The sequence below is a fragment of the Limulus polyphemus genome, unplaced genomic scaffold (assembly GCF_000517525.1).
Source record: "Limulus polyphemus unplaced genomic scaffold, Limulus_polyphemus-2.1.2 Scaffold2286, whole genome shotgun sequence".
NCBI lineage: Eukaryota > Metazoa > Arthropoda > Merostomata > Xiphosura > Limulidae > Limulus > Limulus polyphemus.
In genome coordinates this window covers 133,089-147,079 of record NW_013667896.1, presented here as the reverse complement: position 1 = coordinate 147,079, position 13,991 = coordinate 133,089, and the positions used below count along the sequence as shown (strand labels likewise).

General features: G+C 30.5%; 1 protein-coding gene across 11 annotated transcripts in view; it reads right to left on the bottom strand.

Annotated features, from left to right (window-relative positions):
- The window catches only part of LOC106466518 (transcription factor Sp3-like), a 23,941-nt gene that overhangs the window by 2,199 nt on the left and 7,751 nt on the right, over nt 1–13,991 (bottom strand). For 2 of the 11 annotated variants that reach the window (XM_022394541.1, XM_022394542.1), the window contains exons 4-6: nt 10,662–10,857; nt 9,418–9,634; nt 1,086–1,279 (exon numbers count right to left, since the gene is read on the bottom strand). In XM_022394541.1, the coding sequence (XP_022250249.1) occupies nt 1,086–1,279; nt 9,418–9,634; nt 10,662–10,857 (607 nt within the window). The other 9 variants (XR_002612225.1, XM_022394545.1, XM_022394546.1 and 6 more) reach the window with 9 other exon arrangements.

Here is a 13,991-nt window from a genome sequence, read left to right as displayed (position 1 = left end):
TACTAAACTTTACACATTATATAGGTTACACTAATGTGACATTTAGGCGGTTCGTTTAACGATTATACATGATGCAGATTTTGGGGGTGGTTATTTGAAAGTGTTCCAAAATATGACATTAATTTTTTAATGACCTAACACATAAACAGATACATTTCTGTAAATACTGCTTTTGTGTATTTTTTTTGTATTTACTGTTTGCAGAAACTTTTGACTTTCTTATGGATATCAGTGTATTTGAATACCATACATACAAGGAAAAACATAATAACACAATAACAAAATGTTAAAGGACCTTATGTGTGACTTTTACAATATCCTAAAAGAAAATCAATTTTTTTCTTATTATTTACTTTCATTTTACACTATTTATGTATTTTATAAATCTATCCCAAACCAAAATATTTTCTTTTGGCCAACAACTGCAAAACAATTTGACAAAATCTGTATGAGTATATTTATTTATTGTAAATTTGCTTCACCTAGAATTTTATAACTTTATTTTTATAGAAAATACTATTTCATCACATACAAAATGCTTAGGGATTGCTATAACTAAATATGGTTTTGTCACTACAATTTCCATAATAAATATACAAACCCAGATCAGATCTACCAAACACATGCAAATAGAGAAGTAAAAATATTACAAGCTTAAGCAACTCACCATTAAAAGCAGAAAAATATGGAAGTTAGGTCTAAACAATCATTAAAATCATATGTTCTTACTGAAGCTCATTAAAGATAACTTAGTTAAGTGAAATACATAATTTCATAGTATTTTCATAAATAGGATGGTAGGAAGAACCCAGCATCACAAGAGACACACAAAAATGTTTATATTAAAGCATTTTCCTTTCTTTAAGAAAGAAATCTGAAAAAATAAAGTGAACATATTAGGTTTAACAAAATGTGCTAATGTACTCCTACTTTAAAATCTCAAAGATCTGCACATATATTTCATTGTTAGTTGTAATACATAACTACTTTATCTTACCTTTATTCATAATATATATTCATAATTATCTATATTTGTGATTTCAGTTACCTTATATCTTAGAATACTTAAAATAAAAGATAACAACCTGTATGTGTTCGTTTATGACGCTGGAGTTCATCTGAGCGTGTAAAACATTTTCCACAGAACAACCAGTTACAAACAAATGGCCTTTCTCCTGTATGCCAGCGAAGGTGTGCTCGAAGGTGAGAAGTCTTTCCATAAACCTTATTACAGCCTGGCATGTGACAAATGTGCTGTTTCTTTTTTGTTTCACTGTTCCTGTGAGATAAACATAAATTACGTATATTTAAGTATTTATGGTAAGGTTATGGCAATCAGATATCAAGCATTGTCATGTTAGTAATCTAATTACTAATTATGGATGAAAATATTGTTAAAAGTGAGAGTACCCAACTGATAAAACAATGCATTCTAATAATTATAAGTAAAAAAAGTATATTAACCCTTTCTTTGTGGCTGGAACATATTTCCCAGTTCAGTGGGAAATATACATCCCAAATACAGTGAATGGGTTAAATTATCTATCTTTTTTACTGGGTTAATTCTTTTGTTCTGAACTATGCAGGTAATTTGCTTTGATCAGAAGTTTGGGCTGCAAAATCATCTAATTCGATCCTGAGTCTTCTTGTCTGTAAAACAGCTATACTCTTCACTCGTTTAGGTTCTCAGATTAACAAATATAACACAGGGCACAAACTAATCAGTTACTAGTAACCATAACTACTAAATAATTTGACTTAGTTTGTAGCCCATATAATGACTGATATCTGATCACCACAACCTTATCATGATTACTTAAGTGTAATTTATAAACATGACAACAACATTATACTTATTGTACCAGAACTTTTTCTGATTTTCATTAGAAAATCACTCTTTCGGTAGCTTACTACTTTCATGCAATTTTCCTTATTTATTGATCATTGCCTGTTTTCAATCTAAAGAACAAATCACTACACAAACATAATAACATACAGAGTAACAAAGTCGCTTCCCAACTAAACTTCTTTCCTAAAATTAACTTAAAGATATTACTATGTAGCACCATACTAAGTATTACATTTATACTTACAGGTTTTTCAAAGGTTTTGTCCATCCACACATGATCTAATGTTTTATTGTAATACAAGGTAATTTATCCATGAATAGTACTGTGAATAAAAAAAAAGCACGAGGTAAATTTTGAGATGCACTATACCTTCAAAATGTTCTAAGCTTCCTAACTGAACTTCCTTTCCTAAACTGAAATTCAACTTTAAGTTTTGGTTACAATAAGAAATTTTGATGTCACTAAACATTCCCTGAATGTCACCTAACATTTCAAAAGAAGTGCCTCATCTGTCCAAGCTACAGAATAATTCTTCACATTCTCTAACTATATACATCATAAATATCTATTTTCTTAATTAACCTTTACTAACATTTTTATTGCACAGAAAATTATGTCTAACAGCCAGATCAAAACAGCATGCCTTGGTCATATACAGTGATTATTATTTACTATAGTTCAGTCGTCATACTTTTTGATGACACAGACTGGTGGTTCTCAACCTGTGGTCTGCACACCCCTAGGAGTCCAGTAATGGTGCAAATCAAGTTTTCATTTTATATTTAATAAAATACTATGTTGGATTAAACTTACATACTTATTTATGTCAATGCTGCTTTTATACACAGTAGGATCAGCTTCCACAGATAGATCTATCTGAGTATGAGGGTCTGCAAGATTGTCTTTGATTCATGAAGGGGTCCATGAGGAAAAAAAGGTTGAAATCCATTGTCATAGATATCACTTCCATTAATAAAGAAGACCCAATAATTATTTTTAGTAACAGTATTAATTTCACACACACACAGATATCCTCTCTCCCTCTCTCTCATATGTTTAATATATCATCTGGCATAAGGAATTATTCATTTTAAAAAGTTTTCTGGAAACATTTTTTAATAATTATCTCTTAAGCATTCTGGAATGAAAAACTACCAGCAGTGAAAACGAAATCAAGCAAGAATGTCCAACTAGATAACAGAATGTAATGGAAAGTTGCAACAAGGATAAAAGACAACACTAAATATCGAACTTCCTTCATTTGTACAGTATAATTAAATGACATAAAAGTAGCTCAATAAACATTATAAATAAAAGTTAAATTGAGGTACTGCATGAGATATAAACATTGAAAATAAAATTTGGTTCTTTCTTTAATGACTTAAAGAATAAGTAGAATCATAAATTAGTTTTTCCTGGGCAGGGTTAGTTATAATGGCTATTGATATGATATTTTTGTTTAAAACATTTGTGTAAGATTTTAGTCAAGAAATAATTCAATTACTTTGTAGAATTTCATAATTTGAAGTGCTTAGTTTAAGAAATTGAGTGCGCCTAAAACCTTTTAGTAATTTTATTAACTTTTTCATAAAGGTCACGTTCAACTGATGTTGACCATAATTATAAAATGATGAGGATGTAAAAGCAGTGTTGATTTACCTTTACTGTGTGCAATTATGAAATAACCATGCATTCAGATAATAAGCAAAATACAAATAAATTGTTTTATACTTGTAAACACTTTGAATAAAAAGTTGTTTCTTGTCCTTGTTTCACCATATTTAAATATTAATAGCTTAAGCACTCTATTTCTTCCAATGGACATACAAATATAAACTATGCCAATGATATGCTCTAAAAGTATTTATAATCATTCTCAACTCACAAAACATCAATATACTTTTTAAGCAAATCAGGTCTGGAAACTATGGTTTACATTCAGTAAAATTTGAATCAAAATGCCAAAAAAAGGTTACATTAACGTAGGTTCCTGATGTGTAAAACATAGTGCCCAAATAAGAGAATAACACAAAATAGCAATGACAGGGAGGAAACCCATTTCCTGTATCTTCCATGCTGTAGGTTACTGAGCAAGAAAAAAGTGACTGTTGCACATATCATGATTATGAATTTTATTTAAGATAAAGAGGTTTGAAAAAAATTTTTTGAAAATCTATCATTATTTAATCATGGTATTTTACTAAATTCTGCAGCTAACTGTAAGACATCCTCATATGGTTTGGAAAGGTAGACGTTTCAGCAATTTAACTTTTATAACATCGAAAGTTATGTTATCAGTTACCAAATTCTTTAGTGAGTAGTTTCTTTAATACACATGAAATTACTGTAGAGCAAACACCTAAGATATACTAGTACCAATATAACTATGATGTGGTGGGTGTCATGCTTTCTTTGCCAATTAGAGAATTTAGTCATTTGATCTTCATCAACTACTTTGGGTGAACATCCAAATTTGTTTATGCTGATGATATACACAGAAACTATATTTCTGCTTTACTGTTCAAATGATTTGAGCATCTGTAACATACAAATATGGTGCCATTTTCAAAGTTGAACACTACATTTTGATTCACTATGCCATAGTCTACTACGTGCTCACTAAAATCAGATTCAACAAGTCAACTTTAACAAAAAGTCAAACTTACTCAAGTTCTAATTGTATGTTAATCTGAAATGTAAATAATAATTGGTATTAGAGAGAGGTTTCTTCTCAGTTACAGGGAATGAGATAAAAATGAAGTACAAAAAATTAGGTAAAGATATACTTGAAAATTATAGGTGTTGCAGTCTGTTAATCAGCCTTCTGTGATAATTTTGTAACTTTACCACAAATGTTGTTACTTCATGGAAAATACTCACAAGTGACTAATGAGTCAAGGAATCAAATCCAATTTGATGTTGGGATAAGTTGGATGGGACAACCAAATCAGCCTTATTTGAGAATGACTATTCTGGTGCAAAACAAAATCCACTACTTTTTGTAGCATTAAGTTGTCAGAATGGCAAAAATGAATATCAAACATTAAACTCTGGTTGTTGATTGCAAAATAGAAAAGAAAAAAAAAGGCACGGACATCAAACAAATAATATTTTTAGTTGGCCGTAGATGAGTCAAGCCCTCTCAAGGTTTGAGAAAAAAATGGCCTACACCTGTTCATTGCTCTAACATCAAGTTTGTTCTCATTGTGAAATGATCTGCTGGTCAAAAAAGATTCACTAGACTCAGCTACAGTATTTGATAGAGCACATGATTGGGTGCTACCAAAGTTTTCTGCTCACTGAGAAACTCCTCAAGCTCAGTTAAAATATCTACTTAAAAGTGGGAATGGACCAAGTTATCTGTTGAAATAAATTCTCCAAACTCAGTCACAAAAACTACCAGAAAGAATATGAATGTCATCAAGTCCTTTCCACACTGACTAATGACAAACTGCCCAGGCTTAGATTTAATAACTGACAGAGAAAGTAAAAGTTTATTCCAGCCCCACATACTTTCCCCACTGATGAACTCCTGAAGGCTCAGAATCCATTACTCGACAGAGAGAGTGGGAGTTCTTAAAAGTTCCATATTGTTTCCTCACTGCAAAAAACAACAACAAAAAACACTCTGGTCTCAGACCTAACACTTGATATTGAGAGTAGAAGTTGTTCCAGTTCTTCTCCTCATAAACAAACTTCCAAGCCTTAATGCTTAAAAAGTGAAGAGAGTGGAAGTTCTACTAAGATCTCCCCTCACATAAATCTTGTTCAGTGTTTGCTAAAGAGGAGATGGAAATAAAATCAAGTTTTCCCTAGTCTCAAGCTTAATATTTTGCAGAAAGAATAGTAGTGCCACCAAGCCCTCTCCTCACCAAAAACTTCTTTGGACTCAATCCCAATATTTGCTAAAGAAAACAGAAATGCCACCAAGTCCTCTAATCAACAAAAACCCCCCCCCCCCCCAAGCTCAGCCCCAGTGTTTGTTCAAAAAAATAAAATGCCACCAAATCTTCTCTTTACTGATAAATTCTCCAGATCAGAACAAATTCCTCAGAGAAAGGAAGAGTGAGAATTTCACTAAGTCCTCTGTTTAGCAGCAAGTTCACAACTGCTTTATAATTTACAATGTAGACATATAATATTAGAACTGCAAGAACTTCTTAATATATAAAAAAGACACTGCCAAAATATAACTGTCTATTGTAGGTGCTGCTAAGATAATCTAAAAAAAGAAATATGATATGAGTACCTTTTGTAATTTTCCTTTATGTATTTTTAGAACTTTTACAAGTAATGAAATAAGGGTGTGATAGTCTAAGGAACACTGGAAACTAACAGATAAGTTACTGCCCCATAATAATAGAATGTTCAGAAAAATTTTAAATATAAGTGCAAACAAGTTTAACTTGACTGACAATTAAAGGAATGACATGCAAATACGTAACAATGACATAAACAGGTTTATTCAAAAACACCATAAATGTTTTACTAGTAATGTGGCACATGAAACATCAATTGATAAGTAAAACTAGACACTTGACTTTTATATCCAAAGTTGGCTTTCTGTTGTGACAAGCTGGAATGTTCAACATGAATAAGAAAGAAAATCTGAGAAAATACTAAGTTCCTTACGCGTATGTCATCCACATCATTAATCCAAATCCATTAATAGAAAAATAAGACCAGAGTTCCCAACTTTTCTCTTTTCATTTTATAAGGTGCTGTTAACACCTAATTTGAAACAGGAAGAGAACTACCAGAATGGTTGCAGGTTTGGAGGGTTTGTCATACCAGGATAACTTGAAATCTCTTGACATACTTTCACTGCAGAGGAAGAGTATTTGGGAGAATATGATTGAGCTTTTTAAGATTGTTTGAAACTTCAATTCCATAACTCCAGATGTAATGGGTTTAAAATATGGAAAACTCGGACACAGGTACAATTAATTTTCTTATACTGTGGTTCATAATAGGGATTACCCATTTGTTCTTCTTTATTATTATTTGATATTTGATGACGAGGAACACACTTTTTAGAAAATAAGTTTGGAGAAGGCTTGAATGGGTAATGAAAAAAAACTTCATTATAAATGTGCAATGTTTCAACAAGATTATGTCATCATCAGGTACACATGATGACATAATCTTATCAAAACGCTGTACATTTATTAAAAAGTTTTCTTCATTACTCATTCAATCTGTCTTCAAACTTTTATTACTTAATATTGTTCTGCCAGTCTACAGCAAAAATGGCTGTGAGTATTGTAATAAAACCTGGGCAATATTACTAAATGCATTATTGTACATTCTACAGGGTAGTTTTTTAAGTTTATTTGACTACCTAGCAAATAACAGCAGCAGTATAACCATTGACATTCAGTCATTTTAATCTACTACATGTATATGCATATAGGTGTATGCAGGCCATGGATGTAATCTAATGTTTATATGGCAGGCACAACACATGTACCATAGTTATTATTGAAATATTGATGTATAAGGTTCCTGCCCTTTCAGACAAGATGCTGCTGACAGGATCACAGTTCTTTTTACTATTGCATGATAAATTTTGACAATGTTACACAAACATCTAAAACATCATACAAACATATACATATATATACATGCAAGCTTTATATTTTTTTAAGTTGTAAAACCTATCATATATATATAGATAGATAGATACATAGATATATTAATTTTTCAAGTTGTATAGATGCTGGCATAAATATTCAATGCAAATATAAGACTGTCATAATATAATAGCATATGTATATAAATAAGAATTTTAAATATTTCTTATAGTTATATTCCCCTTCCTCCTTTCTGCTGGCTATAGTAAGGTCAGCCACAGTTTTGCTGCAGCTGGCCAGATTTCCTCTTAGAGTAACATTCTGCACACTCTACAAGGTCGAAAACATGTTAATAGTTCAGTAGTCCGTCCAATCTAGTGTGTACAGACACCCCATATAGCTACAGAGTATAAATATAGCAGCTATACATATTTTAGAAGCATATAGACAATGTGATATGTTGATCACCATGCAGCATACTGATCATACATGCAGTACCACTATCAATGATAACTTTGGCAATGATATCAGGAGCAATATCAATCCAATCTGCATGAAGCCAATCAAAAGGTTGTCATTGTTTCCTGAGAGAGTATCATACACCAACTACGTATTTCTTTAAACTAAACTGTTTCAAATAGGACAGTATTGCTATTATACAAACTATTATAAAAACTAAATAAACAATATTATTAAAAACTGTTAATTTAGAAAGGGGAAATAGGGATCTTCAAAAAATTACACACAGAAACAAGATAGGTAGCTTGAAGTGAAAATGCAATTGCAAGAAAAGTAAATAAACAAGCTTAAGGTTTGAATCATAGTGTTAACATTATTTCCTCAACCTACAAATCCCTATTTTGACTCCATGTCTAAAAGCTGTAATATTTAGGAGAGTCAAAATAGGGATTTGTATGTTGAGAAAATAATAAGCTTGTTTGTTGCATTTTTACTTCAAGCTACCTATCTTATTTCTGCATGTAATTTTTTGATGATCCCTATTTATTCTCCCTTTTTAAGTTAACAAAGTTTAATAATCTTGTAAAATAGTCTGCTTTAAAATTTGGTAGAAACTTCAACATTGAAAGAGTTTACATATACATATATATAAATACTGGTATATACCCTTATGGAAATTCCAGATCTGGTGCAGATCTCAAATTGGGCAGATCTGTACCAAATCAGGCCTTTATCCAGAACTAGAATCAAATCAAGTCTTTTTCCAGATCTGTAATTAAATCAGTTCTATATCGTGATCTGAATTTATTACATTTTGTTTAACACAAAAATGAATTGTGTGCCAATTAATGTTCCATTGTTATCTTTGAAAAGTTACAGTTACAGTTATAAGGGAAACTGGATAAGTATTTAATAAATCAGGGTGGGAAACAGAAAATAAGTTTATATAGTAGTTTGCAGTATTTTGGTAGCAGAAAATGGGAAAGCCTAAATGAATCAAGTGGCCTTTGTTGTCTTGTGGAAATGAATATGACCAGCATGTTAAATAAACATGCTGTTGAGGCTAGCTCAAAAAAATCATCTAACAATCAAAAATATGAAGTATTGGCAAGTCCCAGATTTAACCCCTAAAGGAGAGGTTAGCAAATTTAAGCTTAAAACATTTAGTACCTGATATAGAAGAGTTGAGTTTATGACATCTGTTCAAAAGCTTTTATTTTCATATAAAAAGAAAACATGCAAGTTATTTTGAAGCTTGTGTAATTGTTGTTTGTTTATCTGCTTGGCCATTTCTCAGTTGCTGGAATAGTCATACACAAGTATACAACAGTAGTGTATCATACTGTGCTCTGTTACAAGTGAAAGAATTAGATGGAAACTAACATACATACATAAACTAAACTTTGAACTTCATAAAATTATATATATTATCAATAAAAAGTTTATATTAATAATATAATCACAAACTTATTACTTCTTATGACACTAATTATAGTTGATAAGTTTCTTAAAACTATCAAAACGTAGCTTATTACCTTCCTTCTCCATCTCTGCAGTTTGGACAAATACAAGCTATTCGACGTATCCTGCGCGAAGAATTTGGAGTGTTGCTACCATCAGTGGAGGTTGAGGACGTGGGTACCTGTTCAGCTTGTGTGATGGATGGCTGAGGCTGAATTGGAGTAGTCAGAGGGGATGCTGCTACTACCTGCCACTTGGTTGGATCAGTAGGATCAGGTTGAAGTTGTTGAGCTAAACCAAAAATTAAACCATTAAAATTGCTTAAAGCAATTTCATATCACTCTCTCTCTCTCTCCTTCTTTTTTACAATACTTCCATAAATTACAAAGAATTATTCTTAACTAAATCAAAAGTGGTAGCACCTCAGCTAACCTACTCAATACATAAGTTGTAGTAATGGGCAACTTACTATTTGCAAAGATACTCACTGGTGGCTAACATGTTAAGTTTTTCACTATATGCTTCAAATCACATTCAATAGTTGTGTTTATTCAGCCAAATATGTTAGCTATGTTATTATGTATGTTTTAAAAAACGTCTTATATAGATCTAATTATAACTGAAGGTGCTAAGAAGTTATATGAAGATGTCTAACATTTTAAGTTTTCTATATCTTGTGGAACAGACTGTTGAGGTTTGAAACCACAAAAAACATGTAACTTCGAATACAGGATTTTTCACATCATGTTGTCAATTTAACTGTAAACCATTTTAAATGACATGATTATTTTTAGTTTCTTCTATTTTGTAGACTATGCAAGTTAACAGTCCAAAACTTTCCTTTGTTACAGATAAAAATCTTTGAAAACAGCAAGCTATCTTCTAAATGTAATTCTAAGATTCACTTTTAAGATGGCCGACATAACTTTGTCTCTGTTGAAATTATGAATAAATGTTAGTTACAGTGCATATCCTAACAATTAATACATAATTTACTATTTTCAGTATTTTCGAAGCAAAAAAAATTGACAATTATTTGTTTAGGAAATTTATTAACAGAAATGTTGTCACTCCAATAAGTCCAATTATTAAATAATGAGTATTTTAAAGTTTATTAAATATTTATTTCCTTTTTTCCATACATTTGCTTGTTGAAGCATATAACTACAAATATAACAAATAATTTTTTTAGGTGTCTTTTGTTAAAATTCCAGTCTGACATTACAATTTCATAACATTTAAGCTTGTTACACATATTATGTTTTATATCACCCAATCATATGCTTACAATTTACACAAAAAAATCATATTTTAATACCAATCAGTTGAGTCCCTCCAATGGTTTGTATTGTATGTACTGGGCTAAGTTGTCCAGTTACTTGAGACTGACCACCAGTCTGGATATTTGGTGTAGCAATGACACTTCCATTTGGGGAAATGCTAAGGTATTGACCCTGTTGACCTTGAACATTTTGGAGTCCAGCTATAGTTGGCATATTTTGGATTCCTTGAACCTAGTTATAAAATAGGTACATTGATATGTTTTTTAGTTATATTTCACAAATTAGATGAATAGAAATTTATGTTTTTCAAAGTAAGTAATAGAACAAGACTCAGTTTCAAATATTTTGATCACTAGGTGTCAGGAAATACATCAGACTGAGAAAATAAAAATTGACACAGGCTAAAAGTTACTGTTGTAACCAGATCAAAAACATCAAACTAATTTTAATATAACAATTTTTGTGTTACAACTGTACATCAAATAACATAACCTATGCTGACAGCTGTTAAGGATAAGATGATGCTTCATGCCTCAGTGATGTCTTCATAGGTTTTTAGAAAACTTCTCAGGATTTCCTGCAATTTTTCCAGTAAATCAGACAAGTCTGATAATAAGTACAAGTCTGATTTCTACTCAGCTGGTTTTCATGAGTACCAGTTCTGATAAAACTCTGAAACAACAATACACATTACTAGTCTTTTCAAACAATCATTCATGGCATGGTTATCTTCTTTGGTCAGATGTATTATTTCTCAGTAAAGGAAATCCTTGCGAGTAACCTAGTAAAGCTCTAGCAATTTTACTTCCCTCTCTGTGAACGGACAAAACTCTAGTTAAATTCAAATCTGAAACAAGTATAAACAGCCATGTAATCGTAAAGAATACAAAGTTGCTGATCCCCTCTTACATTTTGTTTTTTCCATAATGACCTTAATCCCACTAGTTTGGGGTTGGCCAGTATCTTTGTAAGCCAAAAATTTCTACACCCGGGTGGCTGGTACAACCAGAAACTATACAGGACAAGCATGTTTGGTGACAGGGATTCAAACTCATGACCCTCAGATTGAGATTCAAGTGCCCTAACCACCAGGCCATGCCAGGCCCCTCCACTTACATGAGGATAGAAAAATGAAATGTCCAGACACACCTGTATGCATGCAAGATATTCTGTAATTAACAATAAAAATACTACTAACTGACACTATAAATAACTGAATACCTAATTTTCACTTTCCCTTAAAGGATGGACATTGACACCAGAAACTGCATAAAGTTCTTAAGTGCTTTACACATATAGTTTTCAAGCTATGAAAATGTTGTTAATGACTTCAAAACATACATGCTTGATAACACATGCATATTCTACCAAAAAATTAAAATAAAAAATAAAGTAAGACTTATCAAAATATTTATTGAGTAACCATAAACTGGGAATATTTTATGTATTACCCAAAATTCATAAAAGTAAAGAAGTTAAAGAAATTTAAAAAAAAAGATAAGGTGGAACATCTTTGGATAAAGTGTCCTCCAAACATCTCTGAAAGACCAATTATAGGTGGAAAGAACAAGGTGATTGATCCACCGAGTTCTGTTATGGGCAATTCTAAAACCATTTACATCTAAAAGTACAAAGTTATATAAGAGATGATAATGGTTTTATTAATCACTTGTCAGAGAAAATTGAAAGCATATTACTTTAATATCATTAGAAGTTGTTTCTCTTTATCCAAGTATCAAATATAAATATGGTATAAAAGCTACTGAATATTATTTATAAAGATGCCCAAATTTTTTACATCCACATTTTAATAGAGAAGTGATAATTAAAGGTTAAACCTTATTTTACATAATTGTTATTTTGTTTACAAAGGCAACAAATATACATCAACAAATCTCTGGAAACAAAAATCACTCCAACTTATGCCACTTTAGTGATGGAATATTTTGATAGTGAAATTTTCAACGGTTTATTTAATAATTTTGAAGGTAGTTTTATTAATTACTTGAAGCAAAATTGGAAAAGGATTTTGAATGATGGTTTTCTGTTACGGAATAGATCCTTTGATCTTGGAGTATTTTTTAGAAATTTGAATCAAATTAACCCTAACATAAAGTTTACTTTTAAAATGAGTAATTTAGGTTTGTCTTTTTTAGATATGTGGATTATAAAAAAGGAAGATGGTAAGACTGAAATGGATTTATATTACAAACCTACTAATTCACACCAGTGTTTAGATTTTTATAATAATCATCCTATATATACTAAACTAAATATTCCACTTTGCTGAGCTCGATTAATTTTTTTTTATTGTTTTTAACCCATAAGTTCAACAACAAAGACTGATAGAATTAAAATCTTATCTGAGGAAGCGTCCTTATCCAGAAAATGTAATAAAGTGAGGTTATAAGGTAGCTAAGATTAAAAGGGAAATTAACAATAATAATGAAGGTAATATACAAGAAGAACAAATTATTTCTTTCATAATAACACATTACCCTGGAATTAAAGTCAATATTAATGATATCTGAAAAGAATTTGAAAGAATTTCAGATAAAACTCTAAAAGCTAAGTTTGAAAATAAACAATTCACACTATCATGAAGACAACCCAGAAGTTTATATGCTATTTTAAATCAGAGAAATACAGTAAAAAAATCTAATGAATGAATTTTTCTCTGCAATAAACCAAATTGCTATATTATATTACAGGTCCTATGGGGGAGAAAATATTTTTTTTTATAAACTCTGGACTTAGTTGTAATTCACATAATGTTATTTATGTATTAGTGTGTATTTGTTGTAAGCAAATATATGTTGAAGAAACAGAAAACTTATGTTTAAGAATACAATTACATAAATCTCATGTCAAGAATGCATATAATAGCCCATTATCTACTAAAAAACACATCAATAAGTTTATAATGGAAAAATGTCATACTTTACAATAACTTTTTTCCAAATATTTCCATTTTGATATCCTTGTAGAAAGAATAAGATTATTTTACTAACAAATTTAAAACCACATTAAATGTTACATAGTTTAACACACAGAGGGAATTTAAGACATATATAAAGCTTTCAAATAAAAACACAGAAAGTGTTACATTGTTAAGTAGGTCTTGTTAGAGAGAGTCTTATTTTTGAAACTGAAAAGTATCCTGGAAGATACAAAACTGGTATTTATGCTTTTATGTATGAATGGTTTTATTTATTTCTTTTAAATTAACAGTAATAAAGAGTTTTTTTATATTTTTAAAGATATAATTATTTTATTCGTTTTTTATTTTATTAATTACACGTTTCCCTAGTAAGTAAAAAATTAATTATTTACGTAATTTCCGTTTAGTTGGTAGTTGGTAGTTG